The sequence below is a fragment of the Callorhinus ursinus genome, unplaced genomic scaffold, assembly GCF_003265705.2.
Source record: "Callorhinus ursinus isolate GAN/ISIS: 27379988/994484 unplaced genomic scaffold, GSC_fseal_2.0 scaffold5, whole genome shotgun sequence".
Taxonomy (NCBI): Eukaryota; Metazoa; Chordata; class Mammalia; order Carnivora; family Otariidae; genus Callorhinus; species Callorhinus ursinus.
Genome location: NW_027397067.1, coordinates 6,974,750 through 6,999,834, shown reverse-complemented (window position 1 = coordinate 6,999,834; position 25,085 = coordinate 6,974,750). Strand labels below are relative to the sequence as shown.

Sequence of the window (25,085 nt, the reverse complement as noted above, 5' to 3'; positions counted from 1 at the left end):
ACATTTTTGGCCAGAAAATGCTCTGTGTGTGGTAATGTGATGGTATCCCTCCCCAACACTTATCATCCCTAGTCCCTGTGCACCAAATGCCAGCAACACTCCATCCCTAGTCATTGCTGTAAGCCCAAAGTCCCACCCCTGAGGGGGTTACTTTCCCACTCCCCAAAACTCTGAAACACATATCAAGTTTAAAATATTATAGTTAAAAGAAACAATTTTGTGACCTATCTTTGTTAACAATGAATTTGTTTTTTTACTAAGCTATTATTGTGGTTAGTATCTGCGATCTTTTTTTGATTCTAATTCCACTTTTTTGATTCTACTTCCAATTTTCTTAGTTAAGCAAGTCCTACATTAATTTAGGCTACAATTTCACATGTAAATGTACTCAATCCATAGCATCAAATTTATTAAAAGAAAATTTCAAATAAAAAGAACATAAAGAATATCCATGTACATTGTTTAGATTTTAAAAGTTTAACATTTTGGGACGCCCGGGGGACTCAGTTGGTTAGGCGTCTGCCTTCAGCTCAGGTCATGATCCCAGGGTCCTGGGATGGAGGCCCGCATTGGGCTCTTTTCTCAGTGGGGAGCCTGCTTTTCCCTCTGCCTGCTGCTCCCCCTGCTTGTGCTCTCTCTGACAAATAATTAAATAAAATCTTTTAAAAAAAGGTTAACATTTTGCAGTATTAGGTCAAGTTTTTAAAAAATTTTACTTTAGAAATACAATGTAGATATCATGTAGGGCCCCTCTGTATGTTTACTCAACCAGTTACACTAGTGTGGATCCTTCCCTCTATATTTGTGAAAGGCAGAATAATGTTCCCCTAAAGATGTCTATGTTCTAACCTCTGGAACCTGTGAATTTTAACTTACATGACAAAAGGGAGACAAGGTTATGTATGTGGTTAAGGTTAAGGACCTCGAGATGGGGAGAGTTGCTTGCCTTATCCAGGTGGACCCAATCCAATCACGTGAGCTCATAAAATCAGAGAACCCTTCTCAGCTGTGTCAAGAGAGAGAGAGAGAGAGAGAGAGAGAGAGAGAGAAAAGGTGTGCACTCGAGCTGTGATGTTGCTGACTTTGAAGATGGGGGAAGGGGGCACATGAGCCAAGGAATGCAGGCAGCTTCTAGAAACTGGAAAATATAGGGAAATGGATTGAGACCCATGTCAGGCTTCTGACCCAAAGAACTATAAAAAAATAAATTTGTGTTGGTTTAAGCCAATAAATTTGTGGTAATTTGTTAAAACAGCAATAGGAAAAAAATTATATACTATGTGTTTACTCAGTGTTTAAAACTTGACCGAAATGTAGCATTTTTAGTAGAAATGTGTTGGTTCTACTTATAAATCCCTTTCAGTGCTGATTAACAAAAATATGCTATTACATATACCTGACTGCCCACTAGTTGCAGTATGGAGTAGTATTACTCATTATTATCTTAAGACAAGGATAGCTGAGGCCTGGACTGGGGCATTCTTGGGCTCAAGTCAGGGTTGCAAATTTGCATTTTCGGTAAACACGAAAACTTTTTAAAATGTAATGCAAATACTACATGAAACATAATTTGCTAAACCTGCAACCGAGGGCAAGCTAACTTTTGTAATCCACGTTTCAGGATCAATTTCATACTTAAAATCCGAATAAGAACGCCTATTTCATTGAGCTGTTAAATCCAAGTGGAAGTCAATCTATTTAAAAACATTAAATCAAACATTTCAAAAGAATGACGGTTAAGAGAAACAAATTTTGGCCCGACCGGGCCTTGGGCTGGGGACGTCGGCTGCCCCCAAGCGGGACTCTGGGTTTCGGGGTGGTGGTCCCCACGTGCCCATCCTGCTCCCCTCCCTCCCGACGGGCCAGCCTGGGCTTAATTTCTGCGTCCCTCCGGGGTCTCTGTCGGGATCGCCAGAACCCCAGCTCCCCGCTGTGTGTAAGGCCCTTCTAAGGGCTATGGGGCTCCGCGAGCTGTTTTGGATCTTCACGGCTTCCGGCTTCCGGCCTGTCACGTGCCTCTGGTCACGTGACCGGCCCTGCTGTCATTCTGCTGCAGCTCCTGCTTCCTTCTGCCTGTGCCGCCCTCAACGTCTCCTGGGTGCGGGAATCTCTGCACTTCCCGGGGTCTGTGGCTCACTCCGCCGCTCAGGCCTCTGTACCGGGCAGGAGACGCCGACTCAACGCTGACTCGGCGCCCCAGCCGGGCTGTGGCCCTGACGGCCTGGACCGCTGCATCCTCCCTGCCGCCTTTGGGTGAGTTGTGGGGTCCCCAGGGTTCGCGAAGTAAGGCCGCACTCGCGTTGTTTTGTCCCCTACCCCAGCCCGAGGGAGGCGACCCCTGCGGCTTCCCCAGCTTCCCTGGCGCGTGCTGGTTTCTCGCCCGCGCAGGCCCCTCCAGCCCTTCTCCCGCCCGGGTCTCCAGATTTCTTTTCCTTCCAGGCCTCAAGTAGGTTTACGGAACTGGAGTTCCTCCCCGGAGCTCCAGGGAAGGTGAGGGGTGGGCAGGGGAGAGGGGGAGACTTTCCCCAGGATTGGGACACGGCCCTGGCTTGCTGAAGATTCGAGTTGTTCAGGGATTTAGTTGACGGTGATGAGGCACCTTCACCTACCCCAGGAGAGGCCGCTGGGCCTGAGTCCTCTCGGTGTACCAGGGCTCCAGCCTGACCCGGACAGAGCCAGTTTTATCTCTGCCACACCTGTGTGTATTGCTTTTGCTTGTTTAGGCAGCAAACCCTCAGATGTAGAGATTAAGTTCCAAACTGACTACGGTCATTGGGATTGCAGAACAGAACTTTGGGTATGGTTTTAGTTTCTTTGTGGCTCTGGCAGTGAACTTACATTTTGTGAACCAGAACCTATATATTTTGTATTGAGATAAAATCAGGCTTAAGCGGTTTACCAGTAAATTTAGAAGTGAGAATTTCATAAAAGCTCATTATTGTAGGTTCTTCTCATTACACCAGACTTCCGTTGTCGGTTGTACCTAAATTGTAATTGGTATTTGTTACAAAACTTTTTCCCAAAATTGATTATGAAAACCCTGTGTGAACTTTGGTTGAAAAAAGAAAGCTCTTTCTTTGAAGAAATGCCATTCCCACTTTGGGATTTTTAATTTGAATGAGTCATTTTAAAAGGCACTTGTAGGTTTTTTGTATATGTCACTTAAAAATGATGCTTAGTAAATGTAAGTAAAATAATTGGTCTTATTTTTACTCTACCAGTTATTTTTTTCTGCCAGAAGAAAGTTGATCCCAGTTGTATACGTTTAAACTGTATGCCTATTTTATTAAAGCATGACTTCTGATGTCAGTATCTTAAAGAGTTACTTTAAAAATCTTACTGCAAGATTAGTGCCAATAGTTAAAAGACTTCTCCTGGAGATGAAAAAACCTTTAGGGAACACTTTTATGGGGGTGATGTGTAATTGGGCAAGATCTGAAATATAATATTAATATTTAATATTTAGGATATTTAGTATTTGAATGTCTGGGGAGAGTAAGGTGATGATGATATTATAACAGCAATGATAGTAGTAGTTGTTAAAAAAAATGATAACATCTGGTATTCTGGTTTCACCTTGCATCAGAATTGAAGATCTGTTGAAAAACATCCAAGATCATAAAATTTAGATGACCAAAATGGATATCCGAGGTGCCGTAGATGCTGCTGTTCCAACGAACATTATTGCTGCCAAGGCTGCAGAGGTTCGTGCAAACAAAGTGAATTGGCAGTCCTATCTTCAGTAAGTACCAGTTTGCTGTGAATCATGGATAATCATGTGCTTTTGCATCACACTTTTTCATGATCATGCTTCTATGAGAGAAATACTGGAAAAATACTAATAAATGTGGAAGAAAACAGTTCCTCCTTAGAATGCTTACCTGACATAGGAAGTGCTGGAAACAGCCTGAGGCTCTAGCAGGGGAACAGAGCTGCTCAGAGCAGTTTTGATCTTTTCTGTCTGGAGAGTTGTACTTTTTGAATGAGTGGGAAATGTGGGGGGCGTCTTCATGGGATCTGTAGCGGGGGAAGGGGATTATGGGCAAAGCCTTCCAAGACTGGCTCGTTGTGCCTTGGTGATCAATGGGGGGAAAGAGGTGTTGCAGAATGGCTCATACAACTAGTAAAAAGTGTAGATGTTTGAATTTCAAGATCTGGGTTTGAATTCCGGGTCTTCTGTCTACTAGAGTGGTAATTTTAGGTGAATCTGTTAACTTCTCTGAAGTTCATTGAAGTAAATGTGAAATGGGGATAGATAATCTCAGAGTTGGTGCTCAAATAGTGTACTTAAAATATTAACACAGTTGAATACAAGCATTAGTATGTTGAATACACTCAAATAAATTTTGGTTCTTTCCCCTTCTTTCTTGTATGCATTAAGATTTAGCATGCTGGTGTTCTGTATTTATCTGTAAAATATTTTTGATCATATTTTATCATATTGACTTTACTTCATATCTGTTTATTTTGGTATATTTATGAGTGACTTATTAAGGAAAGTCAGTTGATATTTGCATATACATTTTGAAAAGCAAATCGAGGAATCTTTAGTTTTATATTTAGCAGTTTGCTTTGCTGTAAGAAGGACATGCAGTGTACAAAAATGATGCATTTATTTCTGTTAATTTAGTCACTCATCAGACATTTATTGCCTGCCTTTCAAGTGTGAGGCATTTTTCTAGGCTTTGAGGCTTCAAAAGATAAACTTATAATTTAGTAGGAAGTCAAATACGTAAACAGATCATGTAAATTTAGTATGCTAACGGAGATAGTAGAAAGGTGCACAGGGAATGATGGGTGGACAGAAAAATGACAGTTAATCCTGCCTCTGGGAGGTTTTCCGGGAGGGGATGTTCAAAGGTAGGGAATTAAAAACAGCATGTTGGGTGGGGAATAATACATGTTTTGGAGGCAGGCAGTGGGGAGGGCTGAGGCTGGAGAGGCAGCCAGGAGCCAGTTGTGAAGGCTCTTCAGGGAACACAGTTTTAAAATTGCTGTTGTAGGTATTGGGAACAACCACTATTTGTAAGTGTGGGTTACATGTCAGATTGCCTTTTGGTTGGATTGTTCTACTGACAATTTAGCGGGTGGATTTGTGGAAACAAACCTAGAGCTAGGGTTGAGACTGTAGCAGTATTCAGATTGTTGGAATGGATAGAATTGGATAGATTTGAGAAAGTCTTAGTGATCGATTTAATGGATGAGGGTGAGAAAGAATCTAGGATGACTCTGTATTCCTACTTTAAGGGACTGGATTGTTACGGGGCCATGGACTCAAGGGCAAGAGGAGGAGGGAATTTCTGATGTTTTCTCTGTTCATCTATATCTCTGTATTTGTATAAAGCCCCTGTGAAATTAGGATTTTGAGCTTTGTTTCCTAATTTTAGTCCAGAGTGTGTTTAGACTAGAGGACAAGGAATTTCAAGTTTATAAAGCTTGACTTTGTTTATAACCTAAATAGAATGATATTGTTATTGATCATAAGGCACTGGCCGACTGCAGAAGTTCCCTAGCATGGGCATTTGGAACATTTTTAATTCCATGGAGATTTTTAATTGCTTTCTCTTCTGTTCCTCCTTTTCTAAGGCCTCTGTACTACTAAGCTGTAGTCTCATTCCTATTTCTGTCCTTTAATTTTTTGTCCATCTCATGCATTTCTTTATAAAAACTTTTCTACTCTGTATATCTGGACACAAATGTTCACCAGATGTTAGTGTGTGCCTGCTGTTGAGCCAACTGTGTGGGGACACTGGTGGGTGTGAAATGTACTTGCCCTAAAAGAGCTTACAAATCTTTGGGGCCGGCCATGACACATGAATTCTCAGGGAATCTTTTTTTTTTTTTTTTGAGATTTTTATTTATTTGATAGAGAGCGAGAAAGGGAACACAAGCAGGGGGAGAGGGAGAGGGAGAAGCAGGCTTCCCGCTGAGCAGGGAGCCCGATGCGGGGCTCGATCCCAGGACCCTGGGATCATGACCTGAGCCGAAGGCAGAGGCTTAACGACTGAGACACCCAGGCGCCCCTCTCAGGGAATCTTGTATCACATCTTATTCTGATAAAAATAAAACCCTTGGAAAAGTCCTCCAATGTCAAAAGGCCAATATGCTCTATCCCTTACAAACTAACATGTTATTATGAAAATACAGTGTTTTAAAAATGTATGTGTGTTTGATTAAACCTTTTCTTGGTTATTGAACTAGGCAGTACATAAATGAATGGGTGTGGCTATATTTCAGTCAAGCTGGAATCTAGTAAAACTCTATCCTGAGGATACAAGAATCTTCCTCTCGAGTTTAAGGTCTAATGAAGAAACAGACCTTTAAATAAAAAATTCAGTAATAAAATGTGGGAAGCATTAAAGTGGAGATATATGTGAAGTTTTCTCAAATAACAAAAGCAGGGAACAAATAATTATCTGGGAGCGTTGGGAATGCCTTCACAGAATACACGAAGATACTCGTGGGAGTTGTCCAAGCAGAGGAGCTGTGGGCTGTGGTGAAGGAAACTGTGGGGGTGGGGATGGGGGAGCTGGGATGTGGAAGAAAATGCAGCGCTGGGGGAGCTTCAGGTAGTTGGGTGGGGCTCCCTCTGGGCTGCTGCAGACCAGTCTGTGGCACCTTCTTTCACTGGCTTTGGAGGCCCAAACCTCGCAGCCATTTTGACACTTCTCTTCCCTTATGAACCATATCCAGACAAATTCTTTTAGCTCTGCATCAGAACCCATCCCACATCTGACCACTTCTACTCTAGCTCCCCTGTCACTGCCCTCTGTAAGCTCTCATTATCTCCCACATGCTCTCTTCTTAACAGCCCCTTGCCTGCTGTCCCGGCTTTCACTGTCCCCCGTAGGAGCAACTCTGTTTTTTTTTTTTAATTAAAAAAATTGATTTAATTGACTACACTGTTATGTTAGTTTCAGGTGTACAACATAGTGATTGGATATTTTTATACATTATGAAATGATCTTCTTGGTGGGTCTAGCTACCATCTGTCACCACACAAAATTAGTACGATATGATTGACTGTATTCCCTATGCTGTACTTTTCATTCCCATGACTTATTTATTTTGTAACCGGAGGTTTGTACCTCTTAATCCCCTTCAACTTTTTTGCCCTTCCCCACACAGCCCTCCCTTCTCATAATCACCACTTATTCTCTGTATCTGTGAATGTGTTTCTGTTTTGTTTTTGTTTTTTTGATTCTACACATAAGTGAAAATATGCAGTATTTTGTCTCTCTGTCTGACTTATTTCCATTAGCATATTACTCTCTAGGTCCATCCATGTTGTCCCAAATGGCAAGATCTCATCCTTTTTATGGCTGCATGATATTCCATTGTGTATATACCACATTTTCCTTATCCATTTGTTGGTGGACACTTAGGTTGCTTCCATGTCTTGGCTATTGTAAATAATGCAGCAGTAAATATTGGGGTGCACACATCTTTTTGAATTAGTGTTTGTTTTCCTGAGATAAATATCCAGAAGTGGAATTGAAGAGCAATTCTTTACAGTGCTGTGACAGTCATTTTGAAAATACAAATCAGATTATTCCATCCTGCTCACAAACATCCAGCAATTCTGCTTTTCTTGCTCTTTCAAGCTACTGCTGCCCCATGTCCTTGGACTTACACTTCTGTCTGGAAGTTCCTCCCTAGATCACTTGGCTCATTAACTCACTTCACGCAGATATCTGCACAGGTGGCTTCGAAAGGCTTTCACTGTGGGGCACCTGGATGGCTCAGTTGGTTAAGCCTCTCTTGGTTTTGGCTCAGGTCATGACCTCAGGGTCTTGAGATCAAGCCCTGCATTGGGATCCCTGCTCAGGAGGGAGTCTGCTTGCCCCCCCCCCCCCACCCATGCACTCTCTGTCTCTAAAATAAATAAATAAATCTTAATTTAAAAAAAAAAAAAGAAGAAGAAAGGCTGTCACCGTAATCCACCTAGAATATATGCTTTCCTCTGTTGGCACCTTCTAGCTCCTTACCCAGCTTCAGTTTTTTTCAAGAATTTAGTGTCCTGGCATTATGATGTGCATGTGTGTGTTTAAAAAATTATTTATTTTTGTGTTTGTGTGTTGTTTTCCCCACTGCAATGCAAGCTCAAAGAGGGATGTTTAACTCACTGCTGTGTCACCTGTTCTTAAAGGTGCCTGACTTACAAGCTGACAGTTAATCTTGGCTGATAAGATCATGAATGGGTAGAGTAGATGTTGGGCAGTGGTGGAGACAGTGTTTGGGAAAGGAGTAATGTACTTGGTAAGTCATGTACTGTTTCATGTTACTTTCATGGCAACCCTATGATCTGTTTTTCTATCCTTATTTTAAAGAAGAGTAAATAGCTGTGCAGATAGATTAAGTAACATGTACATGCTGATACAGGTTTTAATTAGTTGATTAAAAAGATTTTTCCTGAATGCCTCTACCTAGGTGTTAGGTAGAACTGCCATTCAAATTCACAGTCTGACTGATGTAAAAGGAGTAATACGGCCAGGTGTGTGCTTGATAAAACTGGCTGGTAGTAGGTAAGAGGGATGTGGAGGAGGGTGGATCGGAAGCAGGGAAACACTTTGATGCGTTGTTACCTTAGGCCTGAGCTACTCCAGAGGCAGGGAAGTTGGGAGGAGACTGATGCTAGTGGAAGGATTGTTAGGACTGGTGCCTGAGTGTTTGCAGGTCATTAGAAAAGAGACCAGAGTTCCTAACTTGCTAGGTTATGGGACTGTCAAAGGAACGTTCAGAGACAAAAGAATTTAAGCAAGAAAAGAAAAAGGTTACTTACAACAAATGCAAGAAAGTCAGACTTCAGAAGGACTGACTTACCAAATAAAAACCACAGTTATTTAAATGGGAAAGAAAGCTATAAAATGATAAGGTTACAAGTGTAACCTTCATTGTACACTTTAGTCATGGTAGAAAAACCAGCTTTTTCACATGATTATTCTATCTACAAAGGTTATGATATGCTTTTATACATCAGCATAGCAAAATTTGGAACTGAAATTGTTTTAGCTAGGAAGTTCAGGTTTATGAAAAAGACTGTATTTATTTTGGGGCCAGAGCTGGACAGGATGACCTGTCTATCCCAGGGTACAGAGTGCATTTTTTCCCAAGAAAACAGGGCAAAGTGCCTTTTTTTTTTTTTTTTTTATGCTTTCATTATCCCATTAGCCAGGCTGCGGTGGAGTGTGTGTAGGGATATATGTTAGTGATCTCAGTTCTGCCCTGGAGGGTCTGGAGTGCCTGTGCGCTTGCTCTGTGGGAAGAGAGGTCCCCATGTGTGAGTGGGGACTGTAGGAGGGCAGCCTGGGTTGGAGCTCAGACTGTGTGCTACCTATGCAGAGACTAGCAGGGAGCATTCAGGGAGTGCAAATGGAGAGAGCCTTCCATAGAACCTGAGGCACAGAGTAGGAGATAAAGAGTCTGTGAAGAGGAGGACAAGAGGAATCTGGAAGTTTAGGAAGAGAGTGTCAAGAAATGGTCACGTTGTCACTTGCCTTAGAGATCTAGAAAGATAAGGACTCGAAATTCCCCTTTGGGTTGGTAAGGAAAGGATTGCTGAAAAAATCCAATGAATGAGAATAGTTTTACAAAAAAAAAAAAAAGCCATGTTAAAAAAAAAGGAGCATATGTGAAAACAAAGTTACAGTGCTTAAAACTGTAGAACTAATACAAGAATGACCCCAGTAGATTACAAAATCCAGAAGCATGTTAACAGGATGTAAAATAGTTTAGGATGTAGTAATAGTATATAGAAAACTCAGAAGGGGTAAAGTAAAACACTGAGATGTTGAATACCTGAAAGTCAAGATCTTCTTTGGAGGAAGGTGGGGTTGTGGGAGGAGTGTCAGGAAGTATGGAAGTTCAGTTTCCTTGTCTTGGGGAGGGCATAGCTCTGAGGACCTCACTTTCCCAGACTCTCCTGTGTGCTCAGAAACCTGTTCTCTTCAGGACTTTGCCTGAATCCAGTCTGGGCTCTTTACCTTCCACATCCTGTGTTCCCCACTCCATCCCTGGTCTCTCCTGGGAGCACTCCCTACATAGATCGCCTGTACACCAATCTCCATGTCAAGGCCTGCCACCAGGAACCCAATCCAAGACAGATCTGAAAAAAGACTACATTTCTGTAACTATGCATATGGGGAAGCCTGCCTCAAATTCATTGTTTCCACGGTTGGGCTTTTGTAGAGTGCTAGTCTCTCAACATACTTGGGGGTAAGGGGTGGGGAAGGGCAGTTTTATTAAAACTACTGAGTTAAAAAAATATTGATGCTATTTGAATGACAAAGCATATTATAAGACATTTTTAATTTAATTTAATTTTTAAAAAAGATTTTATTTATTTATTTGACAGAGAGATAGCAAGAGCAGGAACCCAAGCAGGGGGAGTGGGAGAGGGAGAAGCAGGCTTCCTTTGAGCAGGGAGCCTGATGTGGGGCTCGATCCCAGGACGCGGGGATCATGACCTGAGCCAAAGGCAGATGCTTAATGACTGAGCCACCCAGGTGCCCCAAGACATTTTTAATTTTAAACTTGTATTTACTTCATGCTTATATCCATCGAGTGCTTTTTCTTGTATTTTTTTTCACAAGTGCTCAGTGGAGCAGGGCAGGTAGTATTGTAATTGCCATTTTACTGGTGCGGCAAACATTGCTCAGAGGGTAAGGGACCTACCAAAGTTTCACACCTGGAGTTGGAACTCTTCCTCAGATTGATGCAAATTCTATACTTACCCCACTATACTGATAGTCTGAAAAGATTGGTGTATGTCCCGAAGTGTCCAGTGTCACAGAGACTAGCAAGGCTGTTTTGCCGACAGGTCTTTTTATAAGGAAGCGTCAGACAGGGTTTGAATTGTTGATGAGTGGAGCCGAGTCAGTTGTGAGGTCAAGCCGGGTTGGAAAGGAAGGTGATGATGGTTCAGTTGTGATGATGCTGCATTTGTGAAAATGGTAAGGGTGGAAGATAGAGATGGTTTGGCAGAGAGAGAAGACTAGACTCTCTTGGTTTGAATCTCACTAAAGGAAAGAATTTGGGAGAGAAAAGTAAGGTAACTAACAAGGATTGAGCTTGGAGAGAAGCCTTGAGGAGCAAAGAACCATTGAGGAAGGGACCCCTGAAAGAAGTAAGAGGAAAACAGCATATTGTGGGATGACTGGTGGGAGGACAGGAATCAAGATGGAAAGGTTATTTTTTCAGAGAGGAGGAGGATCACATTTTTCTGAGTCTGGAGGGAATATGAGAATATGCTGGAGGTAATGATTGTAGAAGTTCATATAAAGTAGCTTTGGTCTTGATGGAGTAGAAAACCAAGTGAATTGTTTGGCTGGGAAGGGGATAGGGTGAGACTTTGGACAGTGCTAAGAGGTGTCAGTTAATGAGTGCTTCCTCTCTGCTAGGCACTGGCCTAACCACCTTATATGAATTATTTAATATCATCCTCAAGTCAGCCCTAATGGCAATGTGGATATTATTCCCATCTTGCAGATAAATTAACTCAGGCCCAGAGAGGTTGTGTGATCAGTACGTGGTGGAGCTAAGCTTTCACTCAGGTTTGTCTGATGCCAGGGCCTGTGTGCCCCCGCTAGTGGTTAACTACTGGGGAGAGGGAGGAGAAGGACGGGGAATTCCTGTAGCCCTTGCTCACAGTGGTGCTTCAACCAACTCTTACTGAAAAAACCCAACTTAATCTTACATTCTAGGGGGCAGATGATTTCTGCTGAAGATTGTGAATTCATTCAAAGGTTTGAAATGAAAAGAAGTCCTGAAGAGAAGCAAGAGATGCTCCAAACTGAAGGCAGTCAGGTGATGTATACAAACATTATGTCACCAACACCTCTTTGCGTAATTAAAAATTCTAGAAAAATTTTTTAATGACTTTGTGATATTCCATTGTAGGTATGCATCATAATTTAGCTAAAAATCCTTTTTTATTAGAAGACGTTTGAATGATTTCCAGTTCTCTTTTTTCATTTTGGAAAAATGTTATGTTGGGTATGTTTATTCCTCTATCCTTTTATGCATTTCTGAAAATCTTTCTAGAATAGATTGCTAGAAGGGAAATTAAGTTTCAAAGTATATGTTGTTTTTAAAGTTGCTTAACTTTTTTTTTTTTTTAGAAATTTTTCCCACTTTGTATTTTCACTAGAATATGATGCAATCCTACTGTCCATCAGATTTTCTGGTGTGGGGTCCTGATGGCCTGAAAGAGCCTGTATGCAACTCTCTCTGATTCTTACAACAATCCTGGGAAATCTGTGAGGAAACATACCGTTGGCTCCAGTTTTTACTGAATTCCTTCTGATTCTAATCCCTAGTCCCTTTGTTGCTGTAGTGTTCTTCCCAGCAAATGCAAAAACAAAACAAAATGAAACCAAAAAACCAAAAAAGCAAAGTAAAACCCTAAATCAAAATCAGTGATAATTTTTGGTTGTCTATGTAACTTAATCTTTATGTTATCATGGGCAGTCAAGAGTTATAGTTACTAGGTCTATTTAAAAGTAGTAAACACTTTGAAATTTATCACTAAAAATGATCAAAAATTGAATGCAAGTCATAGTATGTTCCTCCCATACTTCACAATATTTGTAAAAGGTATACATTTTTTGTAATTGAGATCTGTTGGTAATAGCATTTATATTAGAATTTGTGCAAGAGAAATAATATTTTACTGAATCCATTAAAGTGTTGTTTGTAGTTGAAAATAAGTTAACATTACTTTTCATTCTTTTCTAGTGTGCTAAAACATTTATAAATTTGATGACTCATATCTCCAAAGAACAGACAGTTCAGTATATACTAACTATGGTGGATGATATGCTGCAGGTAGGTATACTCTTTACTTAATACATTTGCTGATGTCATTGTTTTGTATTCTGCACAGTAACAGTATTTTTGTATGGTTTCACTTATACCATGGGTTCTCTTTTAGAGTTGTAATTGCTAATAGTCTTAAAGATGGGAATGCCCACACACAGGCTTTTTTTGTTTTTCAGAATGTCTGGTAATCAATCTGTATTTTTTTTTCCATAATACCTCAAGAGTTTTGTGTCGAATACCAGGGATGTTGGGTGAATCACTTGAGGCTTTCTGGATACTCTTGGTACTTACAGGCAATGTGACTTTTTCTGTTTAAGTCATTCAACAGATTTCAATGCCCCTGCTATGTTCCAGGCCAGTGCCAAGCACTGGGGCTTCAGAGTTTAGTGTAGGCAAGGTGCTTGCTCTCAAAAGTCTTGTCTCTTTGGGGAACATTTTGCTTATCATCTGAGATTTTTCCAGTTGCATAAAATTTCTATTTACTGTTTTACTGTCCTTGAACACAGAGGGGCCTCCCTTATTCACAGTTTGTATTTTATACCAGAGTATAATCTCCCGTTTAAATTGTTGGTGTACAGAGTGGTTCTCTTTGAGACAGGGCACCTGGTGCTAATCCAGTGCCTGACTGCATGTCTCAGGACTTGAAGAAAAGTGTCAGTCTGGTTGCTTATGTGGAGCATTGTTCTGTCAGTTTACAAGGAAAAACATTTATTGATGGCCTACTATGTGCCAGTTATTGTACTGATTATTATTGAAGGTACAGAGGTTAAGTAAGAAGAATGGTGCAGCCTACCTAGGGGCCCTCATGTCATTTATAGTCATGTAGTGATTTTATAATATGAGTAAGGATCAATATCCAGCCTGGGCTGATAACAGGCCTGTCTGAGAATGACCGTGGTATTTCTCAGCATTTTTTTCTTTAGTAAAGTTAAGAAAAATGGGGAATGTTGTGTCTGCCATGGTTATCCTGATTACTGTATAGAATTGCACCTAGAATGAGCAAGCTTGAATTGGCATGCAGACTTTGGTTTTATTTATATGTATGTTCATACACACAACACACACATGCATGCACACACAGATATCCTCATTTTTTAAAAAAGATTTTATTTATTTAAGAGACAGAGATAGTGAGAGAGAGCAGGAGTGGGGAGGAGAGGGAGAAGCAGGCTCCCCTCTGAGCAAGGAGTCTGATGAGGGACTTGATCCCAGGGTGGGATCATGACCTGAGCCAAGGGCAGATGCTCAACTGACTGAGCCACCCAGGTGCCCCACAAATACCCTCACTTTTTATACATATATCTGTAAATTAGAAACCACGAGTTCACACTATCTCATTTCATTTCAGCTTAACACCAGAGTTCATTCTTGTCTCCCTTTTCCATATTTGTAACTCTTCTGTGACAGTGAGATCGTGAGTTCCTCTTATCCTTTGTATATTTACTTGTCTGCTCCACCCTATAGCACAAGGAAAGGAGTTTCAGAATGGCTGACCCATACATCTGTGAAAAATGAGCCCTTTACCTAGAGTTCAGGATTTGTTTGCGGTACTTTTTCTTTAACCTGAGAGTATGTAGTCAAGTGTATTGTGTTCAAGTTTCTTACAGAGTGGTTACATTATTTTTCTTGAAATACAGTTAGATTCATTTGTGATTTTTTGGTATTCTGTCTTTTCTCATTCTTATAGATTTTATTTTATTATTTTTGATTATGTAAAACACAAACATGCTTCCAGAAGTCAAAACTATACAGAAAGGTATACTCAGAGAAATGTCACCAAACCCTCACCCCCATTCCTTGCATTCCCACCTAACTCTTGTTAGGTAACCAGTATCACCGATTTCTGGTTTATCCTTCCTGTTTTTTTTTCCTGCATAAAAAGGCAGATACGTAGTAAGAAAATATGTATATTTTCTTATTTCCTTCTCTTTCTTATAAAAAACATGTACTAAATATAATCTCTTATATTTTGCCATCTCACCTAACAAAATATGCCAGAAATCATTCCATATCTGTTCGGAGATAACTCCCATATTCTTTTTGATAACAGCAAAGTACTTTTTTTTTTTTTTTTTAGATTTTATTTTTAGGTAATCTCTATACCCAACATGGGGCTCGAACTTACTGCCCTAGGATCAGGAATTGCACACTCCACTGACTGAGCCAGCCAGGCTCCTCACAACAAAGTACTCTTTTAGTGGATGTATTATAGTTTACTTAACCAGTCTCTGATGTGATGGACATTGAGGTTGGCTCATATACATATTTATTTTGGTTTAATAAAGTTTTATTTTTCTTTTCTTTTTTTTTTTTAAAGATTTTATTTATTTATTTGACAGAGAGAGACACAGTGAGAGAGGGAACACAAGCAGGGGGAGAGGGAAAGGGAGAAGCAGGCTTCCTGTGGGGCAGGGAGGCTGATGCGGGGCTTGATCCCAGGACCCTGGGATCATGGCCTGAGCCGAAGGCAGACGCTTAACGACTGAGCCACCCAGGTGCTCCTAAAGTTTTATTTTTCAAAATGTTCATTGGGTTGGACCTGATCATGCATCTTCACCAGCAGCTGGAACGTCTCCACCTTTGGTGCTTCTAGTGTAAATTACTTGAGCTCTCTTTTGAAACCAGTTCGTAAGTCCTTTATAAGGAGCTCCTGAAGGACTTCCCTGGCCAGGGACCACGAATTTCAGTCTCAGGCAACAACTGGGGTTATAACCTTTATAGTTGGGAACATCTTTACAGAGTTCGTCCCATGTGGCTTTCTCAGACAAGACAAGCATACTGAGCATGTGCTGAACTTTGCCTTTGAACCACTTTTTCTTTTTGGCTTTGCCTTCAGATTTGCTCACTGGGTCTTTGTCTTTCTTGGCCGACTTTCTGGCATCTTTTATTCTTATTGTCCTTGGGTGGTTCCGGTATTTTGTAATTAGAAATAACGAAGCCAAGAATAACCTTGTGCAAACGTATTTTCATATGGTCGGTAGTGTACTTCATGGTAAATGCCTAGAAATAGGATTGCTGGGTAAAAGAGAACTACACACATAGTTTTGTTAAGATATTGGCATATAATGCCATTTTGCGGTCCCACCAACATATGAGAATGCCTGTCTCCGCAGCCTTGCCAACAGAGGGCATGATCAGACTTTCACATTTTTGCCAGTCAAGATGGATCTAAAGTTGAACGTGTTCAAATATAGTTTTATTTCTTCTCCTTGACTTATTTTTTATGCAGGATCTGTGGAGGGATTCAGATTTAGGTAGCTGACATATCCTCAGCTATTGATTAAATACATTTTAACAATTTATTTTATTGGTAAAATTTTAGTTACACTGAGAAATTTGCGCATACCCTTACCATATGATTTCTTGTTTAAAAAATACCGTAATTACTGAGTCATTTCATTCTTAACACTTCTGGAGAAAATAGTTTTGGACAGAATTGCTTGTTTTTTCTCACCTGTTCAGGTTTGGGTACATAATTTTGAAGATTAAGATTTTTTTGGTACTCAGATATCAACAGCAATAGTTAAATGCCTTTGAGAAGAAGGGCTTTATCCTTATTCTCTTAAAGGTTTGTAACTTGAGTACCTGAACAGTGGTGGGTGGAAGATAAGTTTTTTTGTTTGTTTTATTCAAATTCAAGTTAACATATAGTGTAGCATTGGTTTCAGGAGTAGTGACTCATTATATAACATATAACATATATGCTCATACATAAAACATCCAGTGCTCATCCCAACAAGTGCCCTCCTTAGTGCCCATCACCCATCTAGCCCATCTCCCCATCCACCTCCCCTCCAGCAACCCTCAGTTTGTTCTCTATAGTTAAGAGTCTTTTATGGTTTGTCTCCTTCTCTCTATCTTACTTTTCCTTCCCTTTCCCCGTGTTCATCTGTTTTGTTTCTTAAATTCCACATGAGTGAAGTCATGTGATATTTGTCTTTCTCTGACTGACTTATTTTGCTTAGCATAATACAATCTAATTCCATCCACATTATTGCAAATGGCAAGATTTCATTCTTTCGGATGGCTGAGTAATATTCCATTGCATGTATTTATCACATCTTCTTTATCCATTCATCAGTTGATAGACAATTGGGCTCTCTCCATAATTTGACTATTGTTGATAATGCTGCTATAAATATTGGGGTGCTGCATGTGCCCTTTCAAATCAGCATTTTTGTATCCTGTGGATAAAAACCTAGTAGTGCAATTGCTGGATTATAGGGTAGTTCTATTTTTAACTTTTTGAGCAAACTTCATACTGTTTTCCTGAGTGGCTGCACCAGTGTATCCCCACCAACAGTGCAAAAGGGTTCCCCTTTCTCCACATCCTCACCAACATCTGTTGTTTCCTGAGTTGTTAATTTTAGCCATTCTGACAGGTGTGAGGTGGTATCTCATTGTGGTTTTGATTCGTGTTTCCCTGATGATGAGTGATGTTGAACACTTTTTTTTTATGTGTCTGTTAGCCATTTGTATGTCTTCTTTGGAGAAATGCCTGGTTCATGTCGTCTGTCCATTTCTTAACTGGATTATTTGTTTTCTTGGGTGTTGATTTTGATGAGTTTTATAGATTCTGGATATTGGCCCTTTAACTGATAGGTCATTTGCAAATATCTTTTCCCATTCTGTAGGTTGTCTTTTAGTTTTGTTGACTGTTTCCTTTGCTGTGCAGAAGCTTTTTATCTTGATGAGGTCCCAATAGTTCATTTTTGCTTTTGCTTCCTTTGCCTTTGGTGACGTGTCTTATAAGAAGTTGCTGCAGCCAAGGTCAAAGAGGTTTCTGCCTATTTTCTCCTCTAGGATTTTGATGGTTTCCTGTCTCACATTTAGGTCTTTCATCCATTTTGAATTTATTTTTGTGTATGGTGTAAGAAAATGGTCCAGATTCATTCTGCAGGTCGCTGTCCAGTTTTCCTAACACCATTTATTGAAGAGACTGTCTTTTTTCCATTGAATATTCTTTCCTCTTTTTCAAGATTAGTTGACCGTATAGTTGTGGGTCCATTTCTGGGTTCTCTATTGTGGTCCATTGATCTGTGTATCTGTTTTTGTGCCAGTGCCATGCTGTCTTGATGGTTACAGCTTTGTAAATAGCTTGAAGTCTGGGATTGTGTTGTGTCCTGCTTTGCTTTTCTTTTTCAACATTACTTTGGATATTTGGGGTCTTTTGTGGTTCCACACAAATTTTAGGGTTCTAGTTCTGTGAAAAATGCTGGTGTTATTTTGATTGGGATTGCATTGAATTGGTAGATTGTTTCGATAGGTATGGACATTTTAATGGTATTTGTTCTAATCTGTAAGCATGGAATGTTTTTCCATTTCTTTGTATCTTCTTCAGTTTCTTTCATAAGTGTCCTATAGTTTTCAGCATACAGATCTTTTACCTCTGTGGTTAGGTTTATTTCTAGGTATATTATGGTTTTGGGTGCAATTGTAATTGGGATTGATTCCTTGATTTCTTTCTTCTGCTTCATTATTGGTGTATAGAAATGTAACAGATTTTTGTATGTTGATTTTATATCCTGCAACTTTGCTGAAATCACGTATCAGTTCTAACAGGTTTTTGGTGGAGTCTTTTTGGTTGTCTGTGAAGAGTGACACTGATTTGGATGTCTTTTATTTCTTTTTGTTGTCTGATTCCTGTGGCTAGGACTTCAGTACTATGTTGAACAACAGTGATGAGAGTGGACATCCCTGTTGTGTTCCTGACCTTAGGGGAAAGCTCTCAGATTTTCCCCACTGAGGATGATATTCACTGTGGGTCTTTTGTATATGGCCTTTATGATGTTGAGGTATGCTCCTTCTATCTCTACTTTCTTGAGGGTTTGTTTTTAAGAAAGGATGTTGTAGTTTGTCAAATGCTTTTTCTGTATCTATGGAGGGGATCATATGGTTCTTACCCTTTCTTTTATTAATGTGGTGTATCACATTGATTTGCAAATACCGAACCACCCTGCAGCCTAGGAATAAATCCCACTTGATCCTGGTGAATAATTCTTTTAATGTACTGTTGGATTCAATTAACTAGTCTCTTGTTGAGAATTTTTGCATCCATGTTCATCAGGGATATTGGTCTGTAATTCTCTTTCTTAGTGGGGTCTTTGGTTTTCGAATCAAGGTAATGATGGCCACATAGAAGGAGTTTGGAAGTTTTCCTTCCATTTCTATTTTTTGGAATAGCTTAAGAAGAATAGTATTAATTCTTCTTTAATTGTTCGATAGAATTTCCTTGGGAAGCCATACGGTCCTGGACTCTTGTTGTTTGGGAGAATTTTGATTACTGATTCAATTTCTTTGTTGGGTGTGGGTCTGTTCAAGTTTTCTATTTCTTCCTCTTTCAGTTTTGGTAGTTTATGTGTTTCTAGGAATTTATCCATTTTTTTTCCAGATTGCCTAATTTGTTGGCATATAATTACTCATAAGATTTTCTTATAATTGTTTGCATTTCTGTTCTCTTGGTTTGATCTCTTCTCTCTCAGTCATGATTTTATTTATTTGGGTCCTTTCTCTTTTCTTTTGGGTAAGTCTGGCTAGGGGTTTATCAATATTGTTAATTTTTTCAAAGAACCAGCTCCTGGTTTCATTGATCTGTTCTGTTTTTTTGATTTCTATATCATTGATTTCTGCTTTCATCTTAATTATTCCCTTCTTCTGCTGGTTTTAGGCTTTATTTCTTGTTCTTTTTCCAGCTCCTTTAGCTGTAAGTTTAGGTTGTGTATTTGAGACTTTTCTTGCTTCTTGAGGAAAGCCTATATTGCTATATAATTTCCTCTTAGGACTGCCTTTGCTGTGTCCCAACGGTTTTGGACTGTTGCGTTTTCATTTTCATTTGCTTCCATGTGTGTTTTTTTTTTTTAATTCTTTAATTTTCTGGTAACCCATTCATTCTTTAGTAGGTTATTCTTTAACCTCTATGTATTTGTACTTTTTCCAAATTTTTTCTTGTGGTTACTTCAAGTTTCACAGTGTTGTGGTCTGAAAATATGCATGGGATGATCTCAGTCTTTTTTTTTTTTTTTTTTTTTTTTGATCTCAGTCTTTTTGTACTGGTTGAGGCCTGATATGTGACCCAGTATGTGATCTGTCCTGGAGAATGTTCCATGTGCACTCAAGAGGATGTGTATTCTGCTGCTTTAGAATGAAATGCCCTGAATATATCTGTTAAGTCTATCTGGTCCAGTGTGTCATTGAAAGCCATTGATTCCTTGTTGATTTTCTGCTTAGATGATTTGTCCGTTGCTGTGAGTGGGATGTTAAAGTCTCCTACTATTATTATATTGTTATCAATGAGTTTATGTTTGTTATTAATTGATTTATATATTTGACTGCTCCCAAGTTGGGGGCAGAAATATTTACAGTTGTTAGATCTTGATGGATAGAACCCTTTATTATGATATAGTGCTCTTCATCTCTTGGTACAGTCTTTGATTTAAAATCTAGTTTGTTACAAGTATGGTTAGCCCAGCTTTCTCTTGATGTCCATTAGCATGATAGATTGTTCTTCACCCTCTCACTTTCACCTAGAGATGTCTTTGGGTCCAAAATGAGTCTCTTGTAAGCAGCATTTTGATGGGTCTTTTTTTTTTTTTTTTTTAATCCATTCTGATACCCTGTGTCTTTTGATTGGAGCATTGAGTCAGTTTACATTCAGAGTAGCTATTGATAGATACGAATTTAGTGCCACCTGTAAAGTTGCTATTCCCGTGGATTGTCTCTGTCTCTTTCTAGTCTTTGTTGCTTTTTGTCTCTCTTGCTCACTCAAAGGGCCCCCTTTAATATTTCTTGCAGAGCTGGTTTAGTGTTCATGAACTCCTTAGTTTTTGCTTGTCTTAGAAACTCTTTATCTTGCCTATTCTGAATGACAACCTTGCTGGATAAAGTATTCTTGGCTGCATACTTTTCCCATTCAGTACATTGAATATATCATGCCACTGCTTTCTGGTCTGCCAGATTTCTGTGGATAGGTCTCTGTTAACTTTGTGTGTCTAACCTTGTAGGTTAAGGACCTTTTGTCCCTAACTGCTTTCAGAATTCCCTTTATCTTTGTATTAGGCAAGTTTCACTGTGATAATGTCTTGGTGTTGACCTGTTTTTGTTGATTTTAAGGGGAGTTCTCTGTGCGTCTTGGACTTGAATGCCTGTTTCCTTCCCCAGATTAAGGAAGTTCTCAGCCATATTTTGTTCAAATAAACCTTTGTCCCTTTTTCCTGCTCTTCTTCTGGGACTTTTGTGATACAGATATTATTGTGCTTTGAGGAATCTCTGAGTTCCCTAAGTCTATATTTGTGATCTAATAGTTTTCTTTTCCTCTTCTTTTCAGCTTCATTAGTTTCTGTAATTTTATCTTCTGTTTATCGAACTTTACCTGTTCGATCCTCTGCTTCTTCCATCCTCATTGTGATTACATCCAGTTGTTTTTGCATCTCAGTTCTAGCATTTTTTATTTTTGCCTGACTTGTTTTTAGGTCTTTTATCTCTGCAGCCAGGGTTTCTCTGGTGTTTTCTGTGCTTCTTTCAAACCCTGTTAGTATCCTTATGACTGTTCTAAATTCTTGTTTGGATATATTGCTTATATCTGTTTTGAGCAAATCCCTGGCTGTTAATTTCTTTCTTTTTTTTTTTTTCTGGCTGTTATTTCTTCTTGATCTTTCTTTTGGGGAGAATTCCTCCATGTTGTCATTATGTCTAGGTTTCTGTCTTTTGCATATTATGAAAGCTTGTTATGTTTCCTGCTCCTGAGAATAATACTATATTAAAAAGGAGTCATATACTGCCTAGGGCCTGGCACTTCAGGAGGTGATTCTGGTATATTCTCTGTGTACTCTGCTGTTGTGTTTTGACAGCTCTATACCACAGGTTGGTATTCTGTAGAGTTCCTCCTTGCTTGGGGAGTGTTTGGACTTTTAACTGGGTATGCTTTGATTTGTTTGTTAAGATAAGCCTGATTAAAAAAAAAGGATCCTGATCCAAGAAAAGAGAAAAGGAAAAGAAACAAAAAAACAAACAAATAAAAATTATAAGCCTGATTCCAAAGAATAAGAAAGAAAGAAGGAAAAAAGAAAAGAAACAAAAAAAAAAAAAGCCTGATCCAAAAAATGAGAAAGGAAAGAAACCAACAAATGAAAAAAAACTAAACCTGATATCAAAGAAAAAAGAAGGAAAAAAAAAGTAAAATAAGTAAAAAATAATAATAATAAAAAAGAAAGCCTCATCCTATTTCCACCAGAACTGAAGCTGATGCTTTGGAGCACTCTGTGATCGGTAGACTTGGCACACACAGCGGGCCTGTGTTGGTCTTCTGAGGGAGAGGCCTGCTGGGCTGGCTCACAGTCAGACTTGCCCTTGTAAGGATGCCTTTGGTGGGTGCTGGGAGGTGGGGTTTGGTGTAGGGGACTCCAGCCTCCACTGGAGGCACTGTGTTTCTCTTTGAAGTCCTATGGTGCTGGTGGGCGGTGTGTGTGTGTGTGTGTGTGTGTGTGTGTGTGTGTGTGCGTGCGTGCGTGTGCGCGTGCGCGTGCGCGCGCGCGCGCGCACGTGGAAGATGGTGCTACCCTGCCCTATCATCCTCCAAAAGGGGAACTTGCAGCTACCGTTGTTCAGGAAGTCCTCACAGTATAGTGAACAATCTCCCCTCTTGTGTCCCAGGCTTTCATCAGACCCCTGCCCGCCTGGCATCACAGTTCTCCTGTGTTTTATCTCTGGCAAGGGGCTGGGATTCAAAACTCCAAATCTTAAAGGGCTGGGCAGGGCTTGGACCCCCCCTTCCCCCCGGTGGAGAGCCTTCTGGTGCCTTGTTCTGTTCTGTCCCAGAAAAGCAGTTACATGGCTTATGCAGGATGGCTGGAGTCTGTTGTGCACCAGGAAAAGCTGCAGACCAGGTTATCTGTCCTCTGTGTACACGTCTGTCCCTGGCTATTGAACGGCTGCTGAGGTGCCCGGTGGGCCTTTTCTCCTTGGAGAGGCAATGCACCCTCTTCCAAGTGTACTTCAAAAAGGGGAGTGTTCTCTCCTGGTGCAACCCATGGGATCCGCACACTGCAGCATCTTGTGCGAACCCTACACAGTGCTCTCTCCCCTGCTTTCTCCTCCCTGACTTCCCTCCACTAAAAGGGCTCCCTCCCCTTCAGAGCACCGTGGCTTTTCTTTCCCCCATTCATGTCTCTGAACTTTGCATCTGTCATGTTCTGTCCCTTCAGTTGTGCAGATTGTTTTCTTAATCCTCAGATCAAAATGATTTGGTTGACCCAGCTGTGTTTGAGCTTTGAGGCTAGCTCAGGGTCCCTCTGCTACTCCACCATCTTAACTCCTCCTCTGGAAGATACCTTTTTAAGCAGGCATTGAAACCACAAAGGACTAGTCAAGGAAGATGATTTTTTTTTTTAAGATTTTATTTAGTTATTTGAGAATGAGAGAGTGAGAAGAGAGAGCGGGGGAGGGGGCAGAGGGAGAGGGAGAGAGAGAGTCTCAAGCTGACTCCCTGCTGGGGGGGGGGCCCATGCGGGGCTGGATCTCAGGACCCTGAAATCATGACCTGAGCTGAAATAAAGAGTCAGAGACTTAACTGACTGAGCCACCCAGGCACCCCAAGGAAGATGAATTTTAAACTTATGTAAAATGTAAAAATATTTTCTGTTTTTTCTGTATTTAGTGTACTTCATTCATTTATGTGCAATGATAATTACAGTTTTAACTTGGGAAATAACCCACCAATGGAGTAAATGATGACCTATCCAAATTTTGAGTCTGTTGATAAAATCATCATAACTTGCAGTTGTTATTCTGAACTATAATGATTCATTACTTAAGGAGATGTTAGTCTTTTCCTCAGATAGGTAACTGTTAGCAAAGACCAAGATTAAAAACAATATATTTAAAAAGAATTAAATGTTGATCTGAAAATTATTGTTTATGTGTTTTTTTTGTGTTTTACCAAGTACTGCTACTTAGAATCATATTCATTTAATTAATCAGAAAGTGTATTTTGAGCCAGTGAAATGCAGGTAAAATTTAGGTGAGAGGTAGAGTATGCATGTTTTGAGCTAAGAATCGTTCCTCAAATCCTGTGTCTTTCTGCTAGTGTTATATGCTGTTTTTTGCTATCTTTATCTGCCCTGATTTTACTTTCATAATATTCTAGAAGTAACCTGATGTTATTTGTGTGGAAAAAACACTGGGAAGGGCAGGTCAGAGGTGCAGGCTCAGATGAAATGTAACTTAGATTGCTACTCCCTGCAGGGCTGGGATCTGCTAGCTTGGCTCACTTGACTTAAAGCTAATCATAATAAAGGTGATTTTATTTTATATTTTTAAATATTTATTTATTTATTTGAGAGAGAACATGCGTCTGTGCATGTGTGTGTGCTGGGGAAGGGGAGAGGGGCAAAGGGAGAGGGAGAGAGAATCTCAAGCAGACTCCCCACTGAGTGTGGAGCTCAATGCAGGGCTCAGTCTCATAACCCTGAGATCATGACCTGAGCCAAAATCAAGAGTCAGGTGCTTAACTGCTTTACTGACTGAGCCACCTAGGCACCCCCCAAAAGTGATTTTATTTTTAAAGTGTCTATGCCTGCCCCCCTCACCACCCCGACCCATAATAACAACTGGAGGAAGAAAACACACTGACTGATGGGACACAGAATAAAAGGTTGAGAAGCAGTACATGATAGTAAAAAGCAGTGATAACATTTCTTTTCTTTTTTAGGAAAATCACCAGCGGGTTAGCATTTTCTTTGACTATGCTAAACGCAGCAAGAACACTGCTTGGTCCTACTTTCTACCAATGTTGAATCGCCAGGATCTCTTTACTGTTCATATGGTAAATTTTGAATTGGTCAAATTTCTGATTTGGGGAAGAAACACACTTGGGCTATTTATGATTTGGTAACCTCCCAGTTCCCAGAGGAGCAAAGGCTGTGATGTTAAAATTTCCAATTTTCCTTATTGATGGTAGTAATGTGGGGATATTGGGAAGACAAAGGAGATGGGGTTGCTTTGATACAGTTAAAGTTTTGTAGAGTATTTGTTGAGTTCATTAGCATGAAAGCCTTTGCTAGATTGCATGTGAAAAGAGCCTTTAGATTATCTGTGACAGGATTAACCACATTTTACTACAGAAATTAAATTTTGTTTAGAAGTAGCTATGGTGCTTAATTTTTATTTTAATTTAGTAATTACTTGTTTTTTAATATCTTAAACACACTCCTGTTTTAAACTTACCCTGAAAGGCTATCTTTGGAAGCCTTAACACTGAACAGTCTTTTATG

General features: G+C 40.0%; 2 protein-coding genes across 4 annotated transcripts in view; one reads left to right on the top strand and one right to left on the bottom strand.

Annotated features, from left to right (window-relative positions):
* Positions 1–2,028: 2,028 nt before the first annotated feature.
* Positions 2,029–25,085, top strand: part of ATP6V1H (ATPase H+ transporting V1 subunit H) — a 125,450-nt gene continuing 102,393 nt past the window's right edge. The window contains exons 1-5 of one of the 3 annotated variants that reach the window (XM_073892769.1): positions 2,029–2,253; positions 3,587–3,742; positions 11,703–11,805; positions 12,736–12,825; positions 24,524–24,637. In XM_073892769.1, the coding sequence (XP_073748870.1) occupies positions 3,630–3,742; positions 11,703–11,805; positions 12,736–12,825; positions 24,524–24,637 (420 nt within the window). In that variant the 5' untranslated portion in view covers positions 2,029–2,253; positions 3,587–3,629. The remainder of the gene's footprint in view (positions 2,254–3,586; positions 3,743–11,702; positions 11,806–12,735; positions 12,826–24,523; positions 24,638–25,085) is intronic. The other 2 variants (XM_025870598.2, XM_025870597.2) reach the window with 2 other exon arrangements.
* Positions 15,363–16,293, bottom strand: LOC112823527 (small ribosomal subunit protein eS25-like). The gene is made up of 2 exons (XM_073893460.1): positions 16,274–16,293; positions 15,363–15,717 (listed from the first exon to the last, which is right to left on the bottom strand). Exons 1-2 carry the CDS (start codon positions 16,291–16,293, stop codon positions 15,363–15,365), a joined length of 375 nt encoding a protein of 124 aa, XP_073749561.1.